We start from the raw sequence: 24,482 nt of genomic DNA on the forward strand, positions 1-24,482 counted from the left end.
GGTTAACTGGTGCCGCCTGTCGGCCTCCAGTACTAATGTATATAGAGGTAGACAGATGGGACTTACTGCTGCCCCCCTTATATTTGGCGCTTCATGTCTTCCCACCCTCGCATTTATTGACTGTGTTTTCATGTTGTGCCAGCGCATATGACAACCCTCTGTCCCTCCTCTTCCTCACCCACGTCAATGAGGCTGAGGACAGCAGTGACGAGGAGAGCGATGAAGAGGATTTCTCTAGTGTGCACTTTGGGTCCAGGTACTTGCCATGCGGCATGTGGACGTGCCCACCCGCTCACTAACTCTCACGTACCAGTTGCTGTGCCTGTCCAGTGCGTTGGAGTTTTGCATATGAGTGGGCTTTCTATCTGGACCGCATGCTACTTTTAGGGGCCAAATTTACTTTTCAGGAAATTATGATACAGGAAGAAGTCAGGATGTTAGAAAATGCTCCAGAAATGGAGGTGGATGCATAACTCTGAAATGTACATCTTCTGGGGTAAAAAAGTATAATAAATCTATATTGTTATGGGTACAGCAGGTCTGCTCCAGATTAGTCCAACCACCACCATGAGAACGAGACGACTCAATTTTCAAAAAAAAAAGCGTAACAAATCTTATGAATGTAATCGAGATCAGAGCTGATGATAAATCACATTTTTGCCATCTTTTCATCCAGGAAAGTCTGGTGATGATTTTCTGCAATAATTGAATTCTGCTATAAATCCATAGAAAAAATGTGCAGCAATATCTTAACGGACTGTTCTTTAGTTGTGGATTTTTTTCTCTCGGGTTTGCATGCGGAGAAGTCCATAGTGTCATTTAACACAAATCTCATCTATAAGTTGCTGAAAATTTCTGCACATAAATTACAAAATTTTCACAAAAGTTACCCTTTGCAATTGAAAGAGGTAAAATGTGCAATAAATCTATCTGTAATAAATGCAGATGGGCTGCACAATAATCCACAGCAATTTGTCTACATGTGAACACAGCCCCAGGCCACGCTCCTATGTACAGAAGTGCTGCACTTTTCCACATGTGCCTGCACCAAAATATTCCTTTCCGTCAATTATTGCATTTTTTGTAGCATTTTCCCTTTATGTATTTTGGTTAGACCCAAAAGGTAAAAAAAAAAATGCTCCTTTTGTACAATCGTCCGGCTGTGACCCTGTTGACCTGCAGACCCCAGTTGCCCTTTATTTTGGGAATGTGTCCTTTTCTGTATCCTTACACTGGATGGAGATGACTAAACCTCTGTGTGGACTAAAAACTAACTCTCCAGGCGTCTTTTGCCGCTTTCTCACTAACTTTAGTATTTTTTAATCTTATTAATGTATTGTTTTTTCTCATGTGAATCACTGATACTGTTAACCCTTCAATTATGACATCTTGTGCTCAGGATCCAAGATTGTGATTATTTTTTTTACTGAGATTACATTGATATAGTTCTTTCTTCTGCAGTGGTAATAGTAGTACAGAGTCATGCGGAGATCACTTCACTATAGAAACCTGCAAAGAAACTGAGATGCTCAACTACCTCATCGAGTGCTTTGATAGAGTGGGAATCGAGGAGAGGAAAGCACCAAAGGTAAAATTTCAGCGATGAGCTGTAAGTGCATCCTCCGGCCTCTGGATGGCAGCACTGCACTGTGTAGTTTGCATGGAGTGCGGCAGCAATATATAATGAATGCAGAAGAGATAATACTGTCCTGTTTCCTCCTGCAGATGTGCAGTCAGCCAGATGTGAGCCAGCTCCTGAGCAACATTCGATCGCAGTGTATCTGCCATGCTGCTCTGGTGTTACAGGGGGCTCTCACCCAGCCAAGGTGGGCACAAGACGAATAAGGGTGTCGTTCATTAGAATAGGACACGTGCATGATATTTGCTGCTAGTGCAAGAATCCCGGAGCTATCTGTAGATGGTCATCCGCACCGCTGATGTGGACAGGAACAATGGGATCTGTAAAGTCCCAGATGTTAATCCTTCATCGTCGGGATGTTAAGACCTGTTCCTAGCAGTACATCATAGCATTTTAGATGAGAATGCCCCTATAAAGGGTCACAACCTCTCCCCTGGTACCTCTTACGATGTACTGAAAGCAATGTACATGAGTGCACTCTTGTCCCTCTCCCCATATGTAATATTTTTTTTTTCGTTCAGGTCTGTACAGCAGCAGTCTCTCCTGGTGCCATATATGCTCTGTAGGAACCTGCCGTTCGGCTTCGTACAAGAACTCGTAAGGACGACCTACCAAGACGAGGAGGTGTTCAAACAGGTACGGCAATTCGTGAGCCCTTCACCCCTCTGGATTGCGTTATAAAAAGTTGATGCCAATGCATTACACAGACAAGCTAAACCTTAAGATATCCCATTTTTTTTCGTACACAGATCTTCATTCCAATTCTGCAAGGATTGGCACTGGCAGCTAAAGATTGTTCTTTGGATAGCGACAACTTCAAATACCCATTAATGGTAAGGACCCGGCCACTTTCTGAATATTCACACCCAGTGATGACTGCGAGGCTGGACACGGCACCATCACCACACCGCTCAGACTGTGTGTATTCGCATAAGGGTGCTGTCATGGTTCTTCCACTACTGCAATATTATTTTGTAGGTTTTCTCTGTTTAATTGCACAGTTTCCTGCAGAAGGGACCAGATCGGCAGATAGATGGCGCTCGCTTACTGGGAATGGTTTCTGATGCACATTGGTGATAGATTGTAGTTCTTGGAGTTCACCGATGTCTTCTCTTTTCTGCAGGCTTTAGGTGAACTGTGTGAGATTAAGTTTGGAAAGACTCACCCCATCTGTTGCTTGGTAAGTGATTTATTTTATTTCTACCATTTTTCTCTATTGTTTGTTACTCTTCTCAGTAGTAACTATATGCTGAATCCAGTAAGGTGTGCAGTGCCTCCTATATATTGGTATACGATTATAATACGCCTCATTACACTACGTTTCGGTTTAGATGGCCTCCCTGCCCCTCTGGTTACCCAAGTCCCTGAGCCCTGCGAGTGGCCGGGAGCTGCAGCGCCTCTCCTACCTTGGCTCATTCTTCAGCCTCTCCGTCTTTGCTGAGGATGACGTACGTTTTTTCTTTTTTTATTTGCTGTGACTTTCATTTTACTTTCCAATGTTTTACGTTGTCTTGAATGGTCACAGACGATTTTGTAGCATATTTTTTATATGACCGAGATAAATCTATCTCCCTACAGAATAAAGTTGTAGAAAAATACTTCTCTGGTCCTGCAATTACTCTGGAAAACACACGAGTGGTCAGCCAGTCCCTTCAGCATTACTTGGAGTCGGCACGGGTGAGTATTGTACGCTGATACTATGTTGTCGCTGTGTCCCAATGATGGGACAAACCCTGTGTTTTTGCTTGGGCTGTATACGCAATGGATTTGCCACCATTGAATCGCATCCAAATGTGGAGGAGAAAATCTGCAGCGTAAATTGACCACAGATGCAGATTTCTCCTACGCCTCATTGGGGGACACAGGACCATGGGGTGTTATTTTAACAGCCAGTACATATTTGGTGCAAATATCACTTTTTGTATTGCAAAGGGAAAAATGTACAGAAGCGCCATTACATTTCTGCTATGAAAAATTATACACTTAGAGGGGGTTTCTTCCACACTAATATTGATGACGTTTCCCTAGAATAGGTCATCAATATCGGATCATTGCGGGCCGATTCATGGCACAGTTTAAAGGGAACCTGTCACCCCGTTTTTCGATAAGAGATCAAAATATGGTTCAATAGGGCCTGAGCTCTGCTTTACATCAGTACCTTTCATATCCCCGATTCTCCACCTTTGCTGAGAAAATACCTTAGTAATCTCTCCGTTTTCGTATGTCAATCACCCCGGTCCGGTCCAATGGGCGTGGCCTAATCGCCGTCTCTCCCCCCCGCTCCTCGGCGTGTTTGACGTAAGTAGATCTATGAATAGCACAGATCCCGTTCAGTTTCTGCGTGTGCGCATTGAATTGGCCTCTAGTGCCTGCGCAATATGTTTTGACCAACTGTGGGCAAAGCATGAAATAATTATTGCGCATGCGCCGGCTATTGACCCTATGCTCTGTGCCCCGGAACATACGGCGCACGCGCGAGAGGCCACTTCAATGCGCAGGTGCAGAAAACAACGGCAACGCAGGACAGAAGATAAATTAATGCGCAGAGCAAGGCAGGAGGTGGGGAGAAACGGCGATTAGGCCCTGCCCATCAGACCAGACCGGGGTGATTGACATACGAAAACGGAGAGATTACTAAGGCATTTTCTCAGCAAAGGTGGGGAATCGGGGGACATGAAAGGTACTGATGTAAGGCTGAGCTCAGGCCCTATTGAACCATATTTTTATCTCATATTGAAAAAACGGGGTGACAAATTCCCTTTAACCCCTTTCTGACTTCGGAAGGGATAGTACGTCCGAGGTCAGAAGCCCCTCTTTGATGCGGGCTCCGGCGGTGAGCCCGCATCAAAGCCGGGAGATGTCAGCTGTTTTGAACAGCTGACATGTGCCCGCAATAGGCGCGGGCAGAATCGCGATCTGCCCGCTCCTATTAACTAGTTATATGCCGCTGTCAAACGCAGACAGCGGCATTTAACTACTGCATCCGGCCGGAAATGACGGCATCGCCGACCCCGTCACATGATGGGAGGTTGGCGATGCTTCAGTATTGTAACCATAGAGGTCCTTGAGACCTCTATGGTTACAGATCCCCGGCAGCTGTGAGCGCCACCCTGTGGTCGGCGCTCACAGCACACCTGATTTTCTGCTACATAGCAGCGATCAGCAGATTGCTGCTATGTAGCAGAGCCGATCGTGCTGTGCCTGCTTCTAGCCTCCCATGGAGGCTATTGAAGCATGCCAAAAGTAAAAAAAAAAAAAAAGTTGAAAAAAATGTGAAAAAAATATAAAAGTTTAAATCGCCCCCCTTTCGCCCCAATCAAAATAAATCAATAAAAAAAACCAAAACCTACACATATTTGGTATTGCCGCGTTCAGAATCGCCCGATCTATCAATAAAAAAAAAGAATTAACCTGATCGCTAAACAGCGTAGCGAGAAAAAAATTAGAAACGCCAGAATTACGTTTTTTTTGGTTGCAGCGACATTGCATTAAAATGCAATAACGGGCGATCAAAAGAACGTATCTGCACCAAAATGCTATCATTAAAAACGCCAGCTCGGCACGCCAAAAATAAGCCCTCAACCGACCTCAGATCTTGAAAAATGGAGACGCTACGAGTATCGGAAAATGGCGCAATTTTTTATTTTTTTTTGCAAAGTTTGGAATTTTTTTTTCACCACTTAGGTAAAAAATAACCTAGTCATGTTATGTGTCTGTGAACTCGTAGTGACCTGGAGAATCATAATGGCAGGTCAGTTTTAGCATTTAGTGAACCTAGCAAAAAAGCCAAACAAAAAACAAGTGTGGGACTGCACTTTTTTTGCAATTTCACTGCACTTGGAATTTTTTTCCCGTTTTCTAGTACACGACATGCTAAAACCAATGATGTCGTTCAAAAGTACAACTCGTCCCGCAAAAAATAAGCCCTCACATGGCCAAATTGACGGAAAAATAAAAAAGTTATGGCTCTGGGAAGGAGGGGAGTGAAAAACGAACATGGAAAAACGGAAAATCCCAAGGTCATGAAGGGGTTAATGATGTGAGCAGATGAGGGCGACACTGCACTTTTATTAATCACATTAATGCTGTGTAAGGCTTTCTTACGTGTTTTTATTTTTTTTCTAGCAAGAGTTATTTAAGATTTTACATAGTATATTGCTAAATGGCGAGACCAGGGAATCTGCACTGAATTACATGGCTGCCATAGTCAATGGCAATATGAAAAAGGCACAGATGCAGGTACAACCCTGTCTACAATTCCCTTTCTTCTAGGACAGCGCACAGTTTTTAATTCTGATTCTTTGTGCATTGCAGACAGATGACAGGCTGGTGTCGACAGACGGATTCATGCTGAACTTCCTGTGGGTGCTACAGCAGCTCAGCACCAAGATTAAGCTGGAGACTGTGGACGCCATGTATATTTTCCATCCAAAATGCCGCATAACGTTACCCAGTGATGAGACCCGTATCAAAGCCACAATGGAGGAGGTCGCCAGCTGGATGACAGATCTAAGTAAGTGTCATATCCTAGTCACAAGAAATACATTTATTAGTAAAGAGGTTGTATGGCGCCACTCCCCTCCAAATCGGGAGCTGCGCAAAGCGGGTTTCCTTAAGTCTGCACACAGCTGTGGATCCTGTATACATCCTGGCAGATGTGTACAGATGTGACATCATCAGTGTTGCTCACCTGGTAATGATAAACGCTGGACAAACCCTTTAATGGATGGAACATTTTACCATTGTCATTGTGGCTACAATATTGTATATCCAATTTATTTGTATATTTTATGTTTGTAGATCAAGATCCTTCTTCGTTTTCTGAGCCTAAGTTCCCTACAGAATGCTTCTTTCTGACCTTGCACGCTCATCACCTCGCCATCCTGCCTAGCTGCCGCCGTTATATTCGGCGATTAAGGGCCATTCGTGAGCTGAACAGGTGAGCAGCTCTGCAGCGTAAAAGCCTCCTTCGTCAACTCTGCCTAAAGTTTATGGTAGTCGTATACATTGTGTGCAGTTTAGGGAGACAGTAGTGATCCATATGTTTCTATCATCCTTAGGACAGTGGAAGAGCTGAAGAACAATGAAAGTCAGTGGAAAGATTCTCCACTTGCTGCCAGGCACAGAGAGATGCTAAAACGCTGTAAAACTCAGCTCAAGGTTTGTTCATATCTTTATGGAATATTTTTTATTTGAGTGATTGGCATTCACTGCTTTTTCCGCCTTTAAATAACAGCTGTCACTTGCTCCAAAAAAAATTGAGTTAATTACCATGTAAAAATCTCCGAGCTCCCCTGATTTTGCCACTCTTTACCATTTTGTGCTGCGTCGCTCCATTGCAGAGTTATTCAGATTTGTTTTGGAACACAGAATGTGAAATCTCTGTAGATCAGCTGGTCGTTTCTTCAGCGTTTTCTATGGAGGTGTGCGCCTTCACCCCTCTCTCGCAGACTCCGCCAATCACAGCCCTGCAGCTGACGTAGCGGTGTCAGGTGCTGCAGAGCTGTGGAGGGAGGAGTGAAGGCGCACACCTCCAGAGAAGACTGTGAAGAAGCCACCATTTGAGCTGCATGCTGAGATTTCACATGTTGTGCTCCAAATGTAATTATGGGAATATCTCTGCAATAGAGCGTCTTGGCACAGAACGGAAAAGAGAGGCAGAATCGGGGGTAGTCAGGGATTTTACTAGTTATTTCACTCAATTTATCTGCGCAGTGACAGGTCCTCTTTAAGTTGATTTCTTTTGATTCTTTTTTGCTCTCATTTTGCTTTTGTGCAGTTTTTTTTAATGCAAAAACCTCAAACTAAAAGATTCCTCCATCTGTTCTTACTGCAGAAACTAGTGCGTTATAAGGCCTGTGCCGATGCCGGGTTACTGGATGAAAACTTCCTCAGAAGATGCCTCAATTTCTATGGGATGGTTATACAACTCTTATTACGCATGGTAGAGCCTGCTTACCCAAGGTCAGTTTTCCTTCAGATGACGTGACTTTCCCTCCAAATATACTTGGCAAAAGTGGAAAGAGGAACAAGTCGGTCACTTGTATTGTTAAACCTGGATAACTTGCCCCTCTCCCATGGTCCAATGCCTGGTCTAGGGACAATCTCCCCCCTCCCTATTGTATCTAGTTTTAAATATCTGGGCATATACATCTCTCAATGCAGCAGGCTTGACTTCCAACTTAATATATTCCCTTTGTTAGAATTCGTCAAGTCTAAATTTGCAGCATGGAGCAGGCTTCCACTCTCTGTAGCTGGGCGTATCAATTTAATTAAAATGATATTACTTCCCAAACTCAGTTACTGTCTTCAGCATAGTGCTGTGATAATCCCTAAATTCTTCTTCACAAATCTGAATTCCCATATTACGACTTTCATATGGGGAAGATCTAGGCCCAAAATTAAGCTATCTATTCTGCAGAGACCGAAACGGGGAGGTGGAGCGGCATTGCCAGATTTTTACCTATATTATGTGGCTGGTCAGGCTAGGGCTCTCAATAAATGGATGCCTAATAATTGCCTCCCCAACTCTGAAAGCCACCTACTCCACTCGGTTCAAATAGACTGTCCATTACACTTTCTGGAGCTGGAGAGAATTAACATTCCCCGTATGTTGCCCTTGTTACGCTTGGCGCGGTTGATTTGGAGACAAATTAAAAAAAACTGTTGGATTCATGGATATTATAGCAGAAATGCCATTGTGGAAAAAGGCTACTTTTCAACTTTATTGAACCACCCGTCCACAGATTTTTGGATTGGGTATGGTGTCTCCTCAATAGGCGATCTGTACGATGGGGGGGATCTTTGTCTTATGAGCAGTTGCAAACCAAATATGACATACCGAGATCCCAGTTTTTTCGATATCTACAACTAAGGTCAGCTATTCAGTCATATATGAGACAGACAGGTGCAGATCGAGCTATATCCTCCTTACCCTTGATAGGGATACTTAAGTCGCAGGGCCCTCAGGGTCTTATCTCCTCCCTATATACACACATGCTATCTTCAGGTACCACATCTACTGTTAACTCTGTTAAGGGGAAATGGGAGGGACTTCTTCCTAATATGCAGGAGGAGTAGTGGGAAGACATCCTTGAATCTCCACTTAAAGTATCACCATCAGTTAACAACAGGATGACCCAGCTATACATAATATACCAATCATATTTAACCCCAATATGGTTATTTAAAATGGGTCGATTTCAAACATCAGAGTGTGTGTACGATGTCATGCGATAGACGCAGACTTTATCCACATGATATGGAGATGTCCTATTACTTATCACTATTGGAAGGAGGTGACATCACTACTAACATCCTTGCTGTCAATTCCTGTACCCCTTGATCCACTAGTTTGTATATTTGGAGTATGGGAGGAGGAGACTTAGGATCATTATATAGACGTTTTTCTGCGCGAGACGCTCTTTATGGCACGGAAGGTATTGGCGTTGCGGTGGATGGGAAATTCATGTCCTTCTATAAGAGCTTGGATTGACCTGGTTAATTCATATGAACGCACGCTATATCAAAATAGGGGATGTCCGAGGAAGTTTGAAAAAATTTTGGGCAGATGGAACTCCTCCCACCTCACTCTATAGATATGTCATGGTGTGCTTCTCTCTCTTTTATTTCTTCCGCTCATTTCTGGCGGTGGTTGGCGGTATCGCATGGAGGGGCGGGTATGAGGTATGGCGGCGACTTAGAGGTTAGCGTAGGTACAGTTCTACATTAAGAGTTATGGTTGTATAGTCTTTTTATTTACATAAGGCATATGTTACAACTGTTCTAACATTTATATGTTTGACAGGGCATAGTATATATGTAATGCATACAATGTTCAATAATGTTGGATACAAATATGTATGTAACACTGTTTATCTTGCTGTTAATAAACGAATTAAAAAAAAAAAAAAAAAAAAACCTGGAAAGCTTCATCCTTAAATTTTGTCTTGCAGGACAATGAATGTGTCTATATGTATTTTTTTTTTTTTTATCTCTTCCAGTGTAACGCTGCCTTTAAACCCAGACATTCCCAAGATATTCGCTGCACTGCCTGAGTTTTATGTAGAAGATGTAGCTGAATTTTTGTTTTTTATTGTGCAGTAAGTAAACCTTTGTCTCCCATTGTTTGTGCAATACTTCTCATGTTCCTTTATGTTGATTTTGTACATCTTCCTTGAGGGGCTTTGCTGATTGATTTTCTTGGGTTTCCCCTCAGATATGCTCCTCAGGTTCTCTTCGAGTCCTGTACTCAGGATGTTGCGACGTTCCTGGTGGTGCTGCTATGCAACCAGAATTATATCCGAAACCCGTACCTGGTGGCCAAATTGGTGGAGGTCATGTTCGTGACAAATCCGGCTATCCAGCATCGGACTCAAAAATTTTTTGAGATGATCGAAGGTCACCCTTCGTCAGTCAAACTTCTTGTGCCCTCTCTGATGAAGTTTTACACAGGTATGGAACCAGGCGGCCGTTCACCATGATCTCTCATTGATGGGTTTAACGAAACAGGATAGTGAAGGGCAGCACAGCGTTTACTACTACAACAGCACCATAGTACGAAGCATGGGAAGCCCGTGAATTCAGAATCAGACCGAACCAAACGCTCACCCTTCTCCTAATCCAAAAGATTTGGATCCAGATAAAAAAATATACATGTATGTATGTATATATTTTTTTTATTTTTGTTTTCAATGTGACTGCACAGGCCATCTATAATAACACAAGACATTTATATATTTTATAATATACATGTGCTGTATTATTTTGCGGAGGTCCCTGTTGGTCGCTGGGTGTTTTACATGTTTACTTGGTTAATTTCCTAACATTAATGAAGGACATCTCGTGGCCTCCTTAGTAGCTAATGGCCGGGGATGTGAGAGATGCGTTAACCTCGCATGCCTTGACCTTGTGTTTATTCTGACAGTTCTTTCATGGTTTCTGCTACAGCGATTCCCTCCATTACTTCCACTGTCGACTTGCAAAATCAGATTTTCTCTGCTTCTCTCACGGCCTCCAGCTCCTCCATGGCTCCAGGGGGACTGTCATGTTTTTCTGAAGTAACGCTCTGTCTCGTGGCCTGCTTCTTCTCAGGCTTGGCCATCGGTAAACGTTTTTGCTTCTCTCTCCAGATGTTGAGCACACGGGCGCCACCAGCGAGTTCTACGATAAGTTCACCATTCGCTACCACATAAGCACCATCTTTAAAAGCCTCTGGCAGAATCCGGCTCATCACGGCACATTTATGGAAGAATTCAAGTAAGTGGCTCAGTACAAAAACCACAAGAATCAGCCTGGAATTGCATGAGGGAAGTTGTGTTTTTATTTTAATAAATATTTTCATACTAGACATGATGTACAAAGCACAACTGATCAAATATTAAAGTGATTGTTATCCCAGCATCAGAAAGCGCTCAGTTTGGGCCAGCAGTGTGAGAGGCCACGTGTCTAAACTATCAAGATGGCGTGCACCACTCCCTGGCCTCCCAATTTCCTTCCTGCCTGGAACACAGTGTGGTCTAATTTCAGTAACGGGTCAGACTTCATTGTGCTACTGGGTGAGCTGTGCGATCCTTGCCTCCGCAGTATCGGGAGCGCAGGACCACTGAAGCTCGGCAGCTAGGAAACTCGTGCTAAAGAAAAAAAAAATTGAACTTGTTGGCGTCAGAGCAGCGCTTCAGCCTAATTGGGACAAGATTGTAAGAGTTGCGCAGTCCAGCAGTAGTGACCAGGTATCTCTGCTATTAGCGGCAAACATTAAAATTAAAAATCCCTATGGCCATGAATGGAGATGCCTTTTAACCCATTTACCTCCCAAGGTGGTTTGCACGTTAATATCCAGGCCAATTTTTCAATTCTGACCACTGTCACTTTGAGGTAATAACTTTGGAACGCTTCAACGGATCCCGGAGGTTCTGACATTGTTTTTTCGTGAGGGGAACCAGGTAACAGTCATGTGATGGTTGACTTAGCGGTCCTGCTGCTGGGTTGTTGCCCTCCTACGGCCCTCTCCACGTCTCCTGGTGTACTGGTCTGTCTCCTGGTATCTGCTCCATTCTCTGGACACTGTGCTGACAGACACCGGTACCCTTCTTGCCACAGCTCACATTGATGTGCCATCCTGGAGGAGCTGCACTACTTAAGCAACTTCTGTGGGATGTAGCCTCATTCTACTGTACTTTAAGGGGTGAGAGTAGTGACCAAATGCAAAAATGACCAAAACAGCCAACAAGGATGAGAACAGAGAAATGGTCTGTGGTCACCCCCTGCAGAACCACTCCTTTATAGGGGTTGTTTTACTAATTTCCTATCATTTCTACCTGCTGTCTGTTCCATTTGCACAACAGCAGGATAAATTGATTCACAATCATTGTTACTTCATAACTGGACATGATGATTTCACAGAAGTGTGATTGATGTGGAGTTACATTGTGTTAAGTGTCCCTTTATTTTGAGCAGTGTACCTTCTCCAGATCTAATATTTGTTCCGGATATGCCCATATTTCATGCGCCTTATATAACTGTTCACTATGTGTCTTCACATAATCACATCCATGGTGCTACTTGAAAGGGAACCTGTCACCCCTCAGGGGTTTGTAACTAAAAGAGCCACTTGTGCAGCACTGATGCTGCATTCTGACAAGGTGGCTTTTTTAGTTATGCTCCCTGCACATGCTGAAATAAACGCTTTTAAAATGTGGCCCTCATATCGTGTAATCGTCCCGGGGGCAGTACAATTTCCCCCTAATCAGACGAAGCACAGCCGTCACTCCGGGCTGTAAGTATTTCTCTATCGCCTCTCATTGGGAGACACAGGAACCATGGGTGTATGCTGCTGCCACTAGGAGGCTGACACTATGCACAAAAAAAGTTAGCTCCTCTGCAGTGTACACCCCACCGACTGGCATTATACTCTTCAGTTTAGCTTAGTGTCAGTAGGAGGTGGACACGGGTCTTTCATTAGACCCTTACCTACCTCAATGTGCGTCGTTTCTTTTCAGGTTTTCCGGAGGGATACAGGGTGATCAGTCACACCTGTAGTCCCACAATACGGACTATGAGTACAGCGTGTACTGCCACCCCGTATCCTCATAGATCCCTCAGCAGGACCATGATCCTAGCACACAAGCGTGCTCAGAAGTCCGGTCCTGGCTCCGTCCCCCACCCACTCGCCCACCAGAGTCGGTCGGTCGGAGGAGACGAGGATGTCCATCAGCTCCCTGGACGTCTCATTCCTCTTCAGGTTAGTATCGGCGTGGGAGGTTTGAGGTGAGTATTTCCCCATCCCATCCCAGATCTTTCATGGGGGGGGGGGGGTCTTGCTAGGGCCTCCCAGAATACCTGGTCGTCGGTTGCACCCAGATTGCAGCAGCACGGCCCGGGATTACTGTATTACGCGGCGGCCTTTGCAGGCAGCCGCGTTTCTTCCTCCCCATGCGGCATCTGCGGCCCCTCTGCCTTCTATTCCGGCGCGGGGCCTTTACAGGCTGCCGCGCCGCTTCCTACCCCGGCGGCCGCACTTGGCGCTGCGGTTTTCATGGTGGCCGCACCGCCCTCTCCAGTGAGACAGCCCTGACAGGCTCTCGTGCCGCTTCTTCCTGCGGCGCACTGCTCCGGCGCCGCGGTTTAAATGGGGCCGCACTACCTTATCCAGCGCGACAGCCCTGACAGGCTGCTGCGCCGCTGCTCCCTGCTTCTCTCCACTGCTCTGGCGCCGCGGGTTTTCACGGCCGTTCCATCCTGCGTGACAGCCTTCGCAGGCTGCCGTTCCGTTTTCTAACTGTGGCGCACTGCTCCGGCACCGCGGCTCTCTCCTCCGGCGGTCGCCAGCTGGTAATTTAGGCCCCGGCTTCTGCCTGGGCCTACTTCCGGTGCTGCGCTCCGCCCACTTCCGCTTTCATCGGGCGGGCTTTCTCCCGCCCGACAATCTCTGTACTCCCTGCCCACCAGCGCCATCTTGGTGCTCCTAGGCCACGACTGTCTCCTCTACGCCGCTGCTTGGCGCCACACATCGCGCAGAGCACACGTTCCTGCGCCCTTTCAGTGGTCACCATCTGCGGTTCATCCCGGACTGCAGCAGGAGCTCACACCTAAAGGTCTACTTCTCTCCGGAGGTCCACGCAAACCGGACAGCTATATCCACCTGGAATCCGCTTTTCTCCTTCGCCACATTGGGGGACACAGGACCATGGGTGTTATGCTGCTGACACTAAGTTGAGACAAAAAAGAGTTAGCTCCTCCCCTGCAGTATACACCCTCATGCTGGCTTCCAGAGACCCAGTTCAAGCTTAGTGTCCGTAGGAGGCACACTGGATTTAAACCTTTTTATTCCGGACGAAGGGGGCGACAGATTCTTTCATGTTCCGATCTCCCCCAAACCAACAACAGGCGAGCACGGGAGTTTTACCTCTCCGTATCCTCTCCTGCGATGTGGGATGCCACTGCCTGAGCTGATTTTAGGGGCGACGGGCCCCTTCAAGGGCACCGATCTCTCCCCTCCCTTATCAGACGAGCACTGGAGTGTCACCTCCAGTATCCTCTTCTGCAGCCAGGCCTTATTGCCGGACATTCTGCCCTGCCCACCAGGTTCTCCCTCGGCTGTTCAGAGGCACCTTGCATTGTGGCGTCCGTGCAGCCCCCACTGCATCACCACTGAGAAAGTGGATGATGGAAGGAGGCGGACGGTTCCTCTCCACCCCCCTTTTTATGGGGATGGTGGATAGAGGCTTCCCCCAACCCTGCACCGTCCTAATCGCCCCGGGCACAGCTCACCTGCAGCGAGCTTCTCTGCATTCCCCCTCTATTCGGCGTAAGTGCCATAACATGTGGGGGGGGGAGGTCGGTCGTCCCAGTTGTTCCGGAGGGCTCCTTCACTTATTTTCAGGGTCTCCCCTAGGGGCCGGCGCTCCGCGGCCGCGCGCCGGGCTGAAGCAGCAAATTTAGTCCCCGGCTTCGGCCTAGCACAGGCCGGATTCCGATAGGCTCCGGACCCGTTTTCGCATCATTCTGCGGCTCCACCTCCCGGTCCTGGCGCTTCTCGCTCTCTGCGAGATTACCCTCCCAACCCCCAGCGGCCATCTTTTTCCTCCCTGCACGCCTCAGCTTCAGCTCCTCCACGTGCAGCGCTCTGAACGCCGGCTGTTGCTCCTCCTGCACCGCCGCTGCTCCTCTCTCTCTCCGGTACACAGGACAACGGGTAAGGAGACCACGTTAGGTTCTCCCTTGCAGCGTCGCCCTCGCTTCCATAGCCTACAGACCCTGAGCACTATCTCTTACATTGGGGTACACCATGTCCCAGTCAAGGACCAGAAAGACCACCAAGGTGCATTCTACCTTTTTTACTGCGTGTACCACCTGCCAGGCTCCACTCCCTCGGCCTCAGAGTTCCCTCCTCTGCCCAGCCTGCGATGCCCCAGGTGCCCAGGAGCCCTCCGCCGCCACCGACCCCAGTGTATCTAGTCCCCCTGAGTGGGTCGCGTCACTGTCACAGTCCATGGATTCGCTAGCCAAAGCGATTAAATCCCTTCAGGACCCCTCTGGGGAGCGGGGCTCTCTTTTTCCTGGGTTAAGAGATCCCTCCGTAACAGGGGAATCATCGGCCAGCAGGGGCCGCTCTCAACGGAAGGAGGCACGGTCATCCAGAAAACGGATCCGCACTACCTCCCCTGAGCACTCACCGCACCAGTCAGCCTCTGGTAGCTCCACTTCTCGCTCACCCTCTCTAGGGGCCCGTAGCGATCACGACTCTGAATATGACTCTGATGCATCCTTAGACCCGGATGCTCCGGAGTTTAGGTCTGCTGTCGACTCCCTCATTGAGGCAGTCAATCATGCACTAAAAGTGGACGATGACTCTAATTCTGCTCCGGACCATTCCGTTTCCTTTACGAGAAACAAGTCTTCCCATAAGACGTTCGCCTCTCACCCAGATTTCCTGGATATAGTCAGGCGACACAGGGAGCGTCCGGAGAAGCGTTTTACAGGCAAAAAGGCTCTGGAATCGAAGTATCTTTTCCGCAGATCTTGTTAAAGATTGGACGGATTCTCCAACTAGTAGATCCTCCGGTTTTGCGCTTGGCAACCAAAACTCTCTTATCCGTTCCTGATGGTGCTTCTATTAAGAATCCCACGGAACGCCAGCTAGATTCTCTAGCTCGCTCAGTGTACGAAGCCTCAGGTTCCTCTCTATCTCCCTCCTTCGCTGCGGCTTGGGTTGCCAAGGCAATGGTTTACTGGGCAGATGCCCTCGCGAAATCCATTCAGGAACAGGAACTTCCGTCTGAGGTGGCGGACCTGGCCAAACAAATTGCCATGGCTGGAGATTGTGATGTATGCGTCCCTCGACGCAGCGGACTGTGCAGCAACTGCGGCTTCGAACGCCATCATCATTAGGAGAGCTATCTGGCTCAGAGAGTGGCGTGCAGATTCCTCCTCAAAAAAGTCTCTGATTTCCCTTCCTTTTCAGAGGGGGCGTCTTTTTGGAGAAAAGCTAGACCAGCTTATTTCCGACGCTACAGGAGGAAAGAGCAAGTTCCTCCCGCAACACAGGCCCAAAGCTGCTTTTCAGCGACAACAGTATTTTCGCTTTCGGCCCTTTCGCAGTAGCCCATTCTGGTCCAATTCTGCCCCCTCATCCAGATCAGAACGATCCGCACGCTCAGACAGAGACTCTCGACCTTCTTTCAGGCTGAATCAGTCCTGGCGAGGAAAGCCTAGGCAACCCAGAACCAGAGGGTCCAGGCCTGCCAGATTCCCTTCACAATGACTCGGGGACTATTCCAGTAGACACCTCCAAAGTAGGCGGACGTCTGCTTCTTTTTCAGCAAGTCTGGCTCTCCGTCGTCCACGACGAATGGGTCAGGGATCTGGTGTCATCTGGCTACAAAATAGAATTCTCCGCCTCCCCTCCAGCACGTTTTTTTCCCTCTCGTCTCCCAAGTTCGGGGGCTCAGTCTCGCGCCCTTCACTGCGCCATCGAATCCCTCCGCCAATGCGGGGTCATCGTTCCGGTTCCGGAACACGAGAAATTCGGAGGTTTCTACTCAAACCTCTTCGTCGTGCCAAAAAAGGACGGGACGGTACGCCCCATTTTGGACCTGAAGCTACTAAACAAGTACGTAAAAGTACGGCACTTCAGGATGGAATCTCTCCGGTCATCTCCTCGATGGAGAGAGGGGAGTTCCTAGCATCAATAGACATCAAAGATGCTTACCTTCATATCCCAATCTTCCCGCCACATCAAAGGTTTCTCCGTTTTGCCATCCTGGAGGACCACTTTCAATTCACAGCCTTACCCTTTGGTCTTGCCACGGCGCCCAGGGTATTTACAAAAGTCATGGCGGCCGTCATGGCCATTCTTCACTCTTGAGGCGTGGTCATGTTGCCATACTTAGACGACCTCCTCATAAAAGGTCCGTCTTATCAGGCCTGCGAAGCAAGCGTCCGCATTACCTTGGATTCTTTTTCGCGCCTGGGCTGGTTAATCAATTCTTACAAGTCCTCTCCCATTCCTGCCCAACGGATCTCATTCCTAGGCATGATCCTGGACACATCAAGGGGACTGGTCTTGCTTCCTCGGTCCAAGGCCCAAGAGCTTCAGCAGGGAGCTCGGACGCTCTGTCACCCTCGTCCACGGTCCATCCGGTTTGCCATGAAGATCCTGGAAAAATGGTAGCCACAATAGAAGCTGTCCCCTTCGCTCAACTCCATCTCCGCCCCTTACAACAGGCTCTGCTGGACAACTGGGACAGGAGTCCCTTATCCCTCGATCGGCCATGCCCTCTGTCCCCACGGATCAGGCAAGCCCTCACATGGTGGACTCTGGGTTCATCTATCCTCCAGGGGAAGTCTTTTCTCCTGATCCGCTGGCTGGTGGTAACTACCGACGCCAGTCTCCTCGGCTGGGGAGCGGTATTCCTACACCACTCTGCCCAGGGGCGTTGGACGATTCGGGAGTCTAGGCTCCCTATAAACATCCTGGAAATTCGAGCGATCAGACTCGCTCTGAGACGCTTTCACCCCCTGCTTGCGGGTCACCCAATTCGAGTTCAGTCGGACAACGTCACAGCCGTGGCGTATATAAACCATCAAGGGGGTACCCGCAGCAGGGCGGCGATGCAGGAAGTCTCCCACATTCTTTGTTGGGCCGAGGCCAACCACTCTACCATTTCCGCGGTGCACATTCCGGGCGTCGAGAACTGGGCGGCGGAGTGGGAATTTCATCCAGAAGTTTTCCGGCAAATCTGCCTTCGCTGGGGAACCCCGGACGTGGATCTGATGGCGTCCAGACTGAACGCCAAAGTTCACAACTTCATAGCATGTTCTCGGGATCCCCAGGCCATCGGGGTGGACGCACTGATATCCCCGTGGCATCGGTTCCAACTCCCGTACGTGTTTCCTCCGCTTCCCTTACTGCCGACGGTGATCCGAAAAATCAAGACGGAGGGGGTTCAGGTCATCCTTGTTGCCCCGGATTGGCCACGTCGCGCATGGTACGCGGAGCTCGTTCAGCTCGTATCCGACGTTCCCTGGCGGTTACCAGACCGCCCAGATCTGCTTCGCCAAGGGCCGATCTTCCACCAGAGCTCAGGGGCCCTACGTTTAACGCCGTGGCTGTTGAAACCTGGATTCTAACCCAAGCTGGTTTCCCTCAGCAGGTCATTCCCACCATGATAAGCGCTCGCAAAGCGTCTTCCGCTTGCATCTATCACCGCACCTGGAAAACCTTCTTCTCGTGGTGCAGGCTCCGAGGTCGCCCTCCGCTCGTTTTCTCAATCCCTTCCATTTTGGATTTCCTACAGTCCGGCTTGGATTCCGGCCTGGCGCTGAGTTCCCTCAAGGGTCAGATCTCCGCTTTATCCGAGTTGTTTCAACGTAATATCGCTGCCAACCTGCAAGTCAGGACCTTCATTCAGGGGGTCTCCCAAGTGGTACCCCCCTACAGGATGCCGTTAGAGACCTGGTATCTCAATTTGGTTCTGAGCGTTCTTCAGGAACCTCCGTTTGAACCTCTGCAGGACGTCCCGCTAACTGTCCTCCTGGAAGGTTGCCTTCCTTGTAGCAGTGACATCTATCAGACGGGTCTCAGAATTGGCCGCTTTATCCTGCCGGGCGCCTTTCCTTGCCTTCCACCAGGACAAGGTAGTTCTACGCCCATCTCCGGCCTTTCTCCCTAAGGTGGTCTCATCTTTTCACCTTAATGAGGACATCATTCTTCCCTCCTTCTGCCCACAGCCAAAACACAGGGTCGAAAAGGCCCTTCATACCCTGGATGTGGTACGGGCCCTTAGGAGGTACATTTCCAGAACAGCTCATTTCCGCAAATCGGACTCCCTCTTTGTTCTCCCGGAGGGTCACAGAAAGGGTTTAGCTGCGTCTAAGGCCACGATAGCCAGATGGATTCGGTCTGCTATCCAAGAATCCTATCTGGTCAGGGGCAGACCTATCCCGGCGGGGATTAGAGCACACTCCACTCGGTCGTTGGGTGCTTCCTGGGCCATCCGGCACCAGGCAACGGCGGAGCAGGTTTGCAAGGCCGCAACGTGGTCCAGCCTGCATACTTTCTCAAAGCACTACAATGTCTACAACCTGCAGTAACCACCGATCGACCAAACCGCTGCATGACCAGCTCTACCCTCACCTACTGTATTCTCACCCATCCCTTGTAGATTGTGAGCCTTCGCGGGCAGGGTCCTCTCTCCTACTGTACCAGTTATGACTTGTATTGTTCAAGATTATTGTACTTGTTTTTATTATGTATACCCCTCCTCACTTGTAAAGCGCCATGGAATAAATGGCGCTATAACAATAAATAATAATAATAATAATAATAATAATAATAATGTCCACATTCAATCTTCTGCGGATGCGGCCCTTGGCAGACGTATTCTGCAAGCGGCCGTCGCGCATTTATAGTCAGTTGGTACACGGAGTTTATTTGGTTGTATTGTTTCCCACCCAGGGACTGCTTTGGGACGTCCCATGGTCCTGTGTCTCCCAATGTGGCGAAGGAGAAATAAAGATTTTTGTGTGTACTCGCCGTAAAATCCTTTTCTCCGAGCCACTCATTGGGGGACACAGCACCCACCCTGTTAGCCTTATGGCTTGTTACCTTCTTGGTTCCTGACTTTCTTTGACATGTTATACTCTAATGTTAGGTATTGTACTGTTATTAATCTCCTACTGCTTTTGCACTGAACTGGGTCTCTGGAAGCCAGCATGAGGGTGTATACTGCAGGGGAGGAGCTAACACTTTTTTGTCTCAGCTTAGTGTCAGCCTCCTAGTGACAGCAGCATAACACCCATTGTCCTGTGTCCCCCAATGAGTGGCTCGGAGAAAAGGATTTTACGGTGAGTACACACAAAAATCCCTACTTCGTCTGCCATGAGTAGCTCTGCACTGCAGACTGACACTCCCCTCTGCCCCCCTGTCCCCTGACCCTCTGGCATTTTCTTCAGGGACCCTTCAAAATGTCTACCTCTAAGGGAGGCCGCTCTCGTCCTCCTACTTCTTCCTCCGCTACTTCTGCCTTAGTCAAATACTTTGCATGTTCGTCCTGTAACTGAAAACTTCCTTCAGATCAGTCCTCCCCACTCTGTCAGACCCGCAGCAACCCGATTGTTCCCACCGCCCAGGATCCCCCAGCTGCTCCGCTTGAGTGATACCCCCACCCCTAGCTGGGCCTCCTCTCTGTCACAATCGGTAGCGGGTCTAACTCGGGTGTCTCAAACTCTGGTGTTCGTGCTGGATCGATTACCTCTGCAGACCCCCGCAGTAGCCAGCGGGTCGCAGGAGCCTCCTTCCGAGCCCTCCATGATAAGCCGCAAAAGATCCAGACAGGAACAATGGTCTGAGTCCTCTTCTCGCTCCATCTCGCCACACGGTCCTCCTCTGCGGTCGGCGTCCTCCCGATCCTCCTCCCCTGAGTCCTCCCGATCCTCCTCCCCTGAGTCAGGCGAGGCGTTCTCTGATGCGCCCTCGGAGGATATTTCGGAGCTGGATTCTAACCAAATCGCTACCATGAGGGATATGGTCCAGAATCTCATTGGAGCAATAAACCAAACCTGTGGCATCAAGGATCCCTCTACGGAACCCGCAGATCAGGTGGTTTCGTTTAGACGGGCTAAACCACCTTCCAAGTTTTTCGCTCCTCACCCTGAATTCGAGGACATCATGAACAGAGAAAGAGAGAATCCGACCAGACTTTTTCAGAGGGGAAAACTCCTTGGCCTTTTATATCCCTTTTCTCCAGAACTTACCACCAATTGGACTGTTTCTCCCTCGGTGGACCCCCCAGCTTCCAGGCTGTCCACCAACACGGTGCTTCCACTGTCTGGCGGAGCATCTCTGAAGGATTCTAACGGTAGTCATAGAATCCTTTGCGAAGTCATCCTTTGAAGCGGCTGCAGCTGCTCTATGCCCAGCCTTTGCTTCCACTTGGGTTTCAAAACACATATCCAAATGGGCCATACAACTCCGCCGAGGCATCCTGGACGGGGCTGCACCCGAACAGCTGGCGGAACTTGCCAACCAGATTTCTCACGCAGGTGAATACCTGGTCTCCGCTTCTCTGGATGCCGCGTCCTGTGCAGCTCAGGCATCCAGCAATGCTGTTGCCATCCGCTGGACCGTTTGGCTCAAGGCCTGGCAGGCGGACTTGTCTTCCAAAAAGTCCCTTACCAGCCTACCTTTTCAAGGCTCACGTCTCTTTGGTTCTAAGCTGGACCAAATCATTAAGGACGCCACCGGAGGTACACATTCTCTTCTTCCCCAGGCTAAACCTCGCCGCCCTCCTCCTAGATGGCAATTTCGGTCCTTTCGGCCTTTTCGTTGCTTCGCGGCGTCAAACTCCTTCTCCCAGCAGCAACAGAGGCCACAGGCACGCCAAGAGAAGAAGACTGTATCCTTCAGGCCCACTCCTTCCTGGCATCCTCGCTACTCCCAGGGTAGATCCTCCAGGTCCATGACTGGAAGATCCACCTCGGCATGACTCTCGGCAAGACCCCAGTCCACTTCCCAGACTGGGCGGCCGTCTCCTCTTCTTCAGGGACGTATGGATCTCCTCAGTAGAGGACGCTTGGGTCAGGGAAGTTGTATCCTCGGGCTACAAAATAGTTCATCTCTCGACCCCGGGATCGTTTCTTCGAATCCCGACCGCCAAAAGACACCGCTCTAATTCCGGGTTTCTTCGCAGCCATCGCTTCTCTCCTCAAAGCCGGGGTGATCGTTCCCGTCCCAGAAAAAAAACGGTTCACAGGTTTCTATTCAAACCTTTTTGTGGTACCGAAAAAAGACGGCAGGGTTCGGCCCATTCTGGATCTCAAATTGCTGAACAGGAGAGTTCGTCTGAATCACTTCAGGATGGAATCCCTTCGTTCAGTAATTGCTTCCATGGAAGCTCAGGAATTTCTGTGTTCCATAGATATTCAGGACGCCTACCTTCATGTCCTGATATTTCCGGGACATCACCGATTCTTGCGCTTTGCGGTTCTCCAGGATCATTTTCAGTTCGTCGCCCTGCCGTTCGGTCTTGCAACCGCTCCCAGGGTCTTCACGAAGATCATGGCGGCGCTGATAGCCATCTTGAGGGTCAGAGGCCTGGTTTTGTTTCCATACCTCGACGACATCCTGGTCAAGGCTCCGTCCTTTTCTCAGGCTCACGAAAGTCTGTCCATCGTCCTCGACACCCTAGCCCGCTTCGGGTGGCTGGTCAACCGGAAGTCCTGCCTTATTCCTCCTCAGCGCATCGTCTTTCTGGCCATGCTATTCGACACTCGTCAGACCAAAGTCTTTCTTCCCGAAGACAAGAGATCCATCCTTTGTCGGGACGTACGCTTGCTCCAGGGCCCTCGGTCTCCCTCCTTCCGATCGGCCATGAAGGTTTTGGGGAGGATGGTAGCGACAATGGAAGTGATTCCCTTCACCCAATTTCACTCGCGACCTCTTCAGCAAGCCATCCTGTCTCAGTGGAACAGGTCCGTCTTCTCCCTGGACCACCCGATCCGACTCTCCCCGGGTCAAACGGTCTCTCAACTGGTGGCTCTCGTCACCTCTCGTCTCCCAGGGCAGGTCCTTCCTTCCAGTAAACTGGCAAGTGGTGACGACGGACGCCATCCTGCTCGGCTGGGGTGCGGTGTTTCGCCACCTGACTGTACAGGGCCGCTGGTCGGCGCAGGAGTCAACTTTGCCGATCAACGTCATCGAGATCTGGGCCATTTTTCTGTCCCTCCGTCACTGGGAAAGGATTCTCAGGGGCCTTCCAATCCGCATCCAGACAGACAATGCCACGGCTGTGGCTTATGTCAACCATCAGGGGGGACTCTGAGCTCCTTGGCCCTTGCCGTGGTATCCAAGATCCTCCTCTGGGCAGAGGCAACGGTTCCGGTGATATCCGCGGTGCATATCCCCGGCGTGGACAATTGGGCCGCTGACTTCCTCAGCCGCGAGGGTGTCGCGGCAGGGGAATGGTCCTTTCATCAGTAGGTTTTCCATCAGATTTGTCTTCGATGGGGGACTCCAGATGTGGACCTCACGGCGTCCCGAATGAACAGGAAGGTTCCTCGGTTCGTCTCCAGGTCTCGCGATCCTCTTGCAGTGGGCGTCGACGCTTTGGCCATTCCTTGGTCACAGTTCGTACTGCCCTATCTGTTCTCACCCCTTCCTTTGCTTCCCAAACTGTTGAAAAAGATCAAAGCAGAAGGGGTGTCGGTCATTCTGATCGCCCCGGATTGGCCCAAGAGAGCCTGGTTTGCGGACATCATCAACCTTCTCGCGGATGCTCCCTGGCGCCTTCCAGATAGGCCCTATCTTCTGTCTCAGGGTCCGATCTGCCACCCGAATTCTCGGTTGCTCAGTTTAACGGCGTGGCTGTTGAGACCGCAGTTCTAAAAGCGTTGGGCCTTTCGGACCGGGTTGATTCACACCATGATCCAGGCTAGGAAGCCTTCGTCCTCCAGGATCTTCTATCGTACCTGGAAGGCTTACTTCCGTTGGTGCGAGTCCAACTGCGTTTCACCTATGTCCTTTTCCCTGCCTTCCATTTTGGCCTTCCTTCAGGCAGGTTTGGATTCAGGCCTTGCTCTTAGTTCCCTGAAGGGCCAGGTTTCTGCGCTCTCCATCCTTTTTCAGAAGACTTTATCTTCTCGGCCACAGGTTAAGACCTTCCTTCAAGGAGTTGCCCATGCTGTCCCTCCGTACAGGGCCCCTGTGGATTCATGGGACTTAAATTTGGTACTGGACGTTCTGAGGGTTTCCCCCTTTGAGCCTCTCGGGGAGGTTCCCCTATCAGTTCTGTCTTGGAAGGTGGCCTTTCTTGTAGCCATCACTTCTATCCGCCGCGTTTCCGAGTTGGCGGCTCTCTTGCCGACCTCCTTTCTTGGTTATCCACCAGGACAAGGTGGTCCTCAGGCCTCCGCCTTCCTTTCTTCCTAAGGTGGTTTCCACATTCCACCTCAACGAGGACATTGTTCTACCTTCCTATTGTCCAGCTCCGACTCATCCTCTGGAGCGATCGTTGAACAAGCTGGACCTCATCAGGGCAGTGAGGATCTACCTGGATAGAACGTCCGCTTTCCGGAAGACGGATTCTCTTTTGGTCATTCCTGATGGCACGCGCAGAGGCCTGCCGGCTTCCAAGGCGACTATTGCTCGCTGGATCAGATCGGCAATTTTGCAGGCTTACCGGGTCAAGAACAGAGTGCCCCCTCCTGGGATAAAGGCTCACTCTACCCGGGCTGTCGGCGCCTCCTGGGCGGTACACCACAGGGCTTCCGCCCTACAGCTTTGCAAAGCGGCAACCTGGTCTTCCATCCACACGTTCGCCAAATTTTACAAGGTCCATACCTA

At 49.4% G+C, this 24,482-nt stretch overlaps 1 protein-coding gene across 2 annotated transcripts in view; it reads left to right on the top strand.

Annotated features, from left to right (window-relative positions):
* The window catches only part of UBE4B (ubiquitination factor E4B), a 73,533-nt gene that overhangs the window by 37,853 nt on the left and 11,198 nt on the right, over positions 1-24,482 (top strand). Inside the window, exons 8-23 of one of the 2 annotated variants that reach the window (XM_077249656.1) lie at positions 143-256; positions 1,462-1,588; positions 1,726-1,826; positions 2,161-2,275; positions 2,389-2,472; positions 2,763-2,819; positions 2,971-3,087; positions 3,218-3,316; positions 5,765-5,878; positions 5,954-6,152; positions 6,440-6,578; positions 6,700-6,799; positions 7,476-7,603; positions 9,643-9,741; positions 9,858-10,093; positions 10,771-10,897. In XM_077249656.1, coding sequence (XP_077105771.1) covers positions 143-256; positions 1,462-1,588; positions 1,726-1,826; positions 2,161-2,275; positions 2,389-2,472; positions 2,763-2,819; positions 2,971-3,087; positions 3,218-3,316; positions 5,765-5,878; positions 5,954-6,152; positions 6,440-6,578; positions 6,700-6,799; positions 7,476-7,603; positions 9,643-9,741; positions 9,858-10,093; positions 10,771-10,897 — 1,956 coding nt within the window. The remainder of the gene's footprint in view (positions 1-142; positions 257-1,461; positions 1,589-1,725; positions 1,827-2,160; positions 2,276-2,388; positions 2,473-2,762; positions 2,820-2,970; positions 3,088-3,217; positions 3,317-5,764; positions 5,879-5,953; positions 6,153-6,439; positions 6,579-6,699; positions 6,800-7,475; positions 7,604-9,642; positions 9,742-9,857; positions 10,094-10,770; positions 10,898-24,482) is intronic. The other variant, XM_077249655.1, reaches the window with a different exon arrangement.

The sequence above is a fragment of the Ranitomeya variabilis genome, chromosome 4 (assembly GCF_051348905.1).
Source record: "Ranitomeya variabilis isolate aRanVar5 chromosome 4, aRanVar5.hap1, whole genome shotgun sequence".
Taxonomy (NCBI): Eukaryota; Metazoa; Chordata; class Amphibia; order Anura; family Dendrobatidae; genus Ranitomeya; species Ranitomeya variabilis.